The 6,824-nt window shown below is 33.7% G+C and overlaps 1 protein-coding gene across 6 annotated transcripts in view; it reads left to right on the forward strand.

Annotated features, from left to right (window-relative positions):
• Positions 1-6,495, forward strand: part of LOC140833084 (transcription factor bHLH153-like) — a 28,730-nt gene extending 22,235 nt beyond the window's left edge. The window contains exons 2-8 of one of the 6 annotated variants that reach the window (XM_073197509.1): positions 3,035-3,180; positions 3,754-3,854; positions 5,138-5,260; positions 5,526-5,591; positions 5,814-5,879; positions 6,097-6,144; positions 6,264-6,495. In XM_073197509.1, coding sequence (XP_073053610.1) covers positions 5,162-5,260; positions 5,526-5,591; positions 5,814-5,879; positions 6,097-6,144; positions 6,264-6,350 — 366 coding nt within the window. In that variant the 5' untranslated portion in view covers positions 3,035-3,180; positions 3,754-3,854; positions 5,138-5,161 and the 3' untranslated portion in view covers positions 6,351-6,495. The remainder of the gene's footprint in view (positions 1-3,034; positions 3,181-3,753; positions 3,855-5,137; positions 5,261-5,525; positions 5,592-5,813; positions 5,880-6,096; positions 6,145-6,263) is intronic. The other 5 variants (XM_073197508.1, XM_073197505.1, XM_073197507.1 and 2 more) reach the window with 5 other exon arrangements.
• The last annotated feature ends 329 nt before the right edge of the window (positions 6,496-6,824 follow it).

Raw genomic sequence — 6,824 nt, forward strand, 5'->3', positions numbered from 1 at the left:
TCAAATTTAAATTCAATAAATTAATTATTTAATTCACGACGGAATTCCCAAAATTATTCATTAAACGATTCCTCGAATTAATAAACCTAATTCAATCTACAGTCCAATTATTTCTAACTGAATTTAATTAAATTCAACCGCATTAGATCGCTGTGAAATTCCAGTTTTCCAACCTAAAGTCGCACACTGAAATCGAATACTATTTCTAGTCAATTTAACCATCTGTTGATTGATGTGTGAAGCAAATATTAATCTATCGCCTTCCGGTTTTAGATTAACCAACAAATATTCTATTTAATTGGCCAGATTAAAAGAACACGTGATAAACTACATCAATCAATGAATAAAATAAATAATCTAATTGAATTAAACTCAAAACATCAAAAAATAATATGTCTCGGCCCTATCATGACCTTAGTCTATAAAAATCTACTCCATAAACTTAAAACAAAAGCCAAAATCAGTGGTTAAATTAAATGCAGAAAACATGATTAAGAAGGAATGAAAGAAATCTCAGTGATTTGTAGCGTGTGTGAGGTATTCCCCCTGCTCTGCCTTCAATCTTCTTCCTTCTTCTGTACACTTCCGTCTTTTGCTCTTTTGCCCTTCTCTCTTCCGTCTGCTATTACGGCTCTGTTTTGGCACTTCCCTTCTTCTGTACGCTTCTGCCCCCTTTTATTCTTTTTAATGGGCCTTCTCTCTGTATTCTTTTTAAGCCCATCTCCAATTAAACCTTGTAGAATAATAAAATTGTAGATTTTATTTTCCAAGATTAGACTCCATCTTTATCAATAATTCAATAATATCAAGATAATAAAATAAAAATATTTTATTTCCTTTCTTTTAATATTTTTTCTTTTGAAGTCTTGTAAATTTATTTCATTTCCAAATTTAATCATTTTTCATCTTGTATTTAAATCTACAATAATTAATTCAATTAAGCACAAAATTAGGGATAAAAAGCCTAGATAAGCACAAATAAAATCCCTAAAAATCTCTATAAGATTTGGGCTTATCAAGGGGCGAGTGAATCGCTGTTTCTTTGGCTTCAATCTTCCGTGGACGATGAAAATAAAGAAGCCGAAAAACACGAAAAATGAAACAAACGGATTGCAGTCAAGCAGAGGAGGAAAGAAATGAACGAATAGTAAATCTGATTTGTGAAGAAGAAAAGCAAAAAATATATTTACCATTAAAAAATTAACTAATTCTGCAATTTCTTGGGATAAGAAGATTTGGAAAAAAATTCAATTAACATAGACGGTAATCTGAAGGTTAGATGAAGAGAAGAGGTTTTTATCTTCTGCGGCTCTTGGTTTGGGAGTGAAGAGAGAGTCTGATTTGGTGGAACCCTAAGAACGTGGAGTGAGTGAAGGGTAATACAGGTAGTTCATAAAACAGACCAAGACACCGTTCAGTTAATATTAAATGCTTAACTTTAATAAAATAGTAAAAGATATAATGCATTATTTCATGGTTTGTTATTTCTTTATCTGTATATTTATCTAAAAGATATAATGCATTATTTCATGGTTTGTTATTTCTTCATCTGTATATTTATCTGTATACCCATGTGATCAACATAGATAAAGACCTTGATTATATTTTAATACAAATTAATCGCAATTCGATATTGAAACTCATTTGTGAACAATGTATAATCTAAATTCGTTCTTAGTCGATTCAGCCGCCTAAAACATGGATAAAGATCGCTTGAGCTCGAGACTAGCATATGTGATGTTGTGTACCGCGTTTCTTGGTAAGAGAATAGAGATGTCCAAACACGCAAAAGGGTAGTCATATGATGATTATACCGAACTGTCCTCCCTAAGACTTTCCAAGTGGTTATAATTCATTGAGAGGATAAGTCTATTGTTGTGATTGTACACCATTAGTCCTTACGACCAGGGACAACACTGAGACTCTATATGCTAGGGCTATGCTTTGACTCGTTTATCGACTGCAGAAGGGTCATCAGGTGGCGAGATTGGGTACAGTTGCGACACATGTAGGAGTCAGTGCATTGTAGTCGGGAATTCCCCGCTGACCTACGGGTGTGGATATCCTGTGTGATCCGATGAAATAATAGTGCATGAAATCTCTGGCCAGAGTATGAGATGTATATTAGGGAAGGAGTTCTCCAATTATATATGCGATGCCAATATTTATTCTCAAAGATGTGTCACACAGTTGTTGAATTCTTATGCAACCCTCGATGAACCAATGGTTGCAGATTCGATCGGGATATATGACATGAAGAGACCGTATTGTACCTTAATCATAACCGACTAGTTCTAGCAGACACTATCGGAATCATGGGGCAATGCTACTAGACGCTCTTACCATGATTCGATGGGTTTAATCAAAGATATAATTTCTGACATTCTCATTATCAATTGTTGATACATAGAATGGGGCAAATTAAGGTAAGCCCGGATAAAGGAATATGTCCTGAATCACAAAGAGTTGTGAACCCACAGCTAGCTGTATCCAACCATTGAGGGTCACACAAGTACTGGATTATTTTGTCCCCGTTGAGATAATAAATTCAAAGAGTTGAATTTATAGAAAACATTGAGAAATAAATTCAAAGAGTTGAATTTATGACTATTAAATTTTGGAGGTGTCAATTCAAGGAATTGAATTTATAATTTAAGTATTAAATTCAAATATTGAATTTATAAAGGATTTAAATTAAATGTAATGGGTGTATGTTATATGGCTTGTAGAAGTACAAGAACAACATACAAATTATTAAGGTTCTTAATTGGACTTTAAAAAGATTAATTAATTAGTTAAACTAGTTGGACTAGAATAATTAATCGATTAAGCCCATTAAGTGTTTTATTTAATTAATGGGACCTAAACTTATATATATATGTGTATTAGGTTTAGGGTTAAGCACAATTAACCCATGCAATTTTTGAAACCCTAGCCTCCAAGCCAAGGGAATTTCGAAAAAACACCTCGTCTCATTCTCCTGGTTTTCGGCCACCATCTCCACTTAAAATCTTTCTATACTTTTTAATGCAAGTTGGAAGATGAACAAGTAATCCAGTCGTGGACCGGATTAGGAGATTGAAGAAAGAATATTTGAAGAAAGATTGTAGGGATATACAACAAGAGCTACGTCCGCTTATATCGGAGTAGTTGGAGCCAAGTGAAAATTGTTCACTAAAGGTATATACTAAACATCCTATGAATGTTTGTTTATTAAAATCATACGAGTGATCAAACAATAATTTTGAATGTCAAAATTTAAAATTTCCGCTGTGTTTGGGCACGAGAAAACCCATTTATTGAAAAATCATGTTTCCCAGCAAAGGGAATCTATATTATGACACACAATTGGTTTATTAATGAATTTGAATAGTCATGACATAGAACTTTCTTATCTTAAATTGATAACGTACATGAAAATTCTGGCTGTTTAGTATATCTCTTAACTTACTCAAGGAGTAGATGACGGTTGGTATAATTAAATATGGAATGCAATCCTGTTTGTTTTTCAACTGTTTTCTTCATGTCACCTCACATTCATGACTTTTAGTACGGCATTGGTATAAAAATAAACATTGTTTTAGGCGTACTTAAGGAACTTTGATCCCAATGCTGCTCTATTTCTGGAATAGAAAATGCTACACTTGCGACATAAATGATATGGAAATTGCATGCTTATTGTTGTATGATTTATGGCTATAGCTATAAAACACTTGACTTTTACTTTTTCGAAAATTCATACTTGCGTTCCAGATGAGGCTCGCACCAAATCTTATGCTTTTGGAAACCAGCTGAGAAGAATGGGCTATTCGGTTGGCCATAGAATCTTTGCAATGTTTTGATTACAAGACAATGTAAAATGTTGTTGATTTTAAGTTATTGCTATTCCTACTCCCCTCCCCGTCTTCTGTTTCACATTAGTAATTAATTTTTATATTAAGGTGCATGTGAAGGTACATAAATGCCGTGTAACTATTACGTAATTTGAAAATTGTTTTAAAGACGTGTTTCTCTCTAAATCGGAGATGAAACGACATAAGTATTACAAAATTTGGACTCTGATGTTGTACTTCAAATCTTCCCTAGATAATGTTAATTGGTTTTTATTTTTTTACCAATTGATGTAATCTCCCAGTCCTGTCTGGTACTTGGCATTTATCTAATTGTGTCCTCCAATCAAAGTCGTCCTAGTAGGATGTATTTTCGGAAACGATAATATGTTTCTTATATTTACACATCCCATAGAAAATTCTTTCAGTCAACACTCTGAATCAATGTACGCAAAGCAAACCTTTTATGATTTATAATGATGGTGGCTAGCTGTTAGGAACTTAAGCACCAGCTTTTGGGTCCTCCAATAGCAAGAGAAATTAGAGGAAGATAAACCTTCTACCTTAGCTTCTTGTGACTTGATGTTTTACTTAACATGTGTTAACTCTGTTCCTCCATACCAGCTAGAAGAGGTTGCACAGTATTGACGTGAAAAGCGAGAAAGATAGAAACGAATAATCCAATATTTTCTCATCTGAAAATGTCTATAATATTCATTCTTTTAAATGCGCTGATATTTTTCTTTTAACTTCCAGACCTTCAAAGCTCTGTAAATGGACAATTTAGGTTGTTGCACTACTCTTACAGTTTCCTTATTCTCATTTAAACCACCTTAAAGTGTTGGCAAAGCAAACTTAATGAAAGAAATATTTCAAACCATAAGATGTATTAACAAGTTGATGCTACTTTTATGCTATCTTAACTATATTCTAATACAGAAACAGGATTTTCATTGATGCGGTTTTTATCATGTTCATGTATGAATCCCATGTAACATAAGAAATTCGGATTAAAATTTTAATCCAAATCTGTAGGAAACTTCTTATTATTTGCTGTAGCGGCGGGAATTGTCCAAGAAACTTTCTTGAGCAGCCTCTTGCTATTCTTTTCTTGATTGTCGTTTGATTTTTTAACAGATAAAAACCAAATCCATGATTTAGTTAATTAACTACTTTGTGAAACTTTTAAAAAAATATATGTAGATATTGCGAAATAGCATACTGTGGAAAATGTGTAAATTGAGTGCATGTTTGCTTGAATTTGTTGTTCACTGTGAACACTTGTGTTGTATGCCAATTTTGTTTAGCTTGAGGAACTGATAGAAAAGAAGATGATAGAAGACAAAAGAAGCCTTAGCTCGCTTGACCAAAGCAGCTTTGTAAATTTGATACCAAAGCGATTAAAGACTGATGTAGCACTCTCTCCCAAGGTAATCAATCTCCCTATTATTTTTTTCTAAAAAAGAGTTTGCACTTCGCCATAAAGTAAAATCCCATTAGTAGTATTTGCATTCAAGATAAATTTGTACTACAATATTATGAAGGCTATGCAGCCAAATTTTGTTGAAGTATGATTTTGATTTCCAGCTAAAATTGCCAAGGATATACTGGTTTTTAATCAAACTTTTTAGTAGGGGAATGTATGCTATTAGTGCTTCGCCACCTTGTCTGAATTGTGAATTTTATTGGCTACAGGATAAGAAAGAGAAGGTTAGTGAACGAATTTCGGCACTTCAACAGCTTGTCTCACCATATGGAAAGGTATGTAAAATATACATGCCACAGTCCGTGCATTGACTAGAACTGTTTACTATATGGTTTCTCATTCTTTAATAAGTCTCGGCTTTTTTAGGCCAAACAATTCCTTGTAGCGGGTAACACTGTCAGAAAAAAAAATTTTTTAGTGTGTAAATGATTTCACCTCTCAATTTACAATTTTTCACTGATTATTACCACCGGTGCTAATGTTGTATTCTTTTACAGACTGATACAGCTTCAGTACTTTTCGAGGCAATGGAATACCTAAAATTCCTTCACGAACAGGTTAAGGTACATGGCTTTTGCGGCTGCAATTTCATTTCATCCGACTACAGATTACGAAAGTTCTTCGAATTTTACTGCTAATGAATTGATGACATTTTCTTGATACCTAGAAGAGCTACAAACACCTCATCTTTCTTGTCTCTATCAAAATTCTATAATTTACTACATTTTTGACAATTGGGATGTCTTGTCTACCTTTTAACCATAATTTTCACACTTTCAGGTTTTGAGTGCTCCATACCTATATAGCACACCAACCACCCAGCCACTGGTGAGTTTTAATTGGTTATATTGTAGAGTATGCTCGTCTTATGGGTTATTTTTGTAAACTATGAATTTGATGGACTGCTATGGTTGTGAATTCCTAAATCTAAAACGAATTCTATATAGGTTTTGTTGATGGCACATTTGCAATGGCTGTGTAGTTTTACTGCCTGCAATGAATTCATATTTCGCTGTCAATTGGCAATTGCTTAGTCTATGCTGCCTTGTAAAGATTTGCACAGCATCTGATTCTTTAATCTGTGTTCATCAAGTTTGTTGTGTTATGTTGTTGCTATTTTCTCCAAGGAAATGGAAACTTGCAATGGCCTCAAAGGCAGAGGCTTGTGTGTCATCCCAATTTCATGTAAGAGTAGATGTCCTGCAAGTCAACGGTTGGCTAGATAATTTATTGACTCAAGTGAAATAAACAATCTTTATTTTAATATAATTTAACTTTTTATGGTCTTGTTATACTTTATCTGTATACCCATGCAAACAGCATAGATAAAGTCCTTGATTATGCTTTAATACAAATGAATCGTAATTCGATGTTGAAGCTCATTTGTAAACACTGCATATTCTAAATTCGTTCCTAGTCGATTCAGCCGCCTAAAACAAGGATAAAGGCCGCTTGAGCTCGAGACTAGCATTTGTGATGTTGTGTACTGCGTTTTTGGTAAGGGCATA

The sequence above is a fragment of the Primulina eburnea genome, chromosome 5 (genome assembly GCF_022965805.1).
Source record: "Primulina eburnea isolate SZY01 chromosome 5, ASM2296580v1, whole genome shotgun sequence".
NCBI lineage: Eukaryota > Viridiplantae > Streptophyta > Magnoliopsida > Lamiales > Gesneriaceae > Primulina > Primulina eburnea.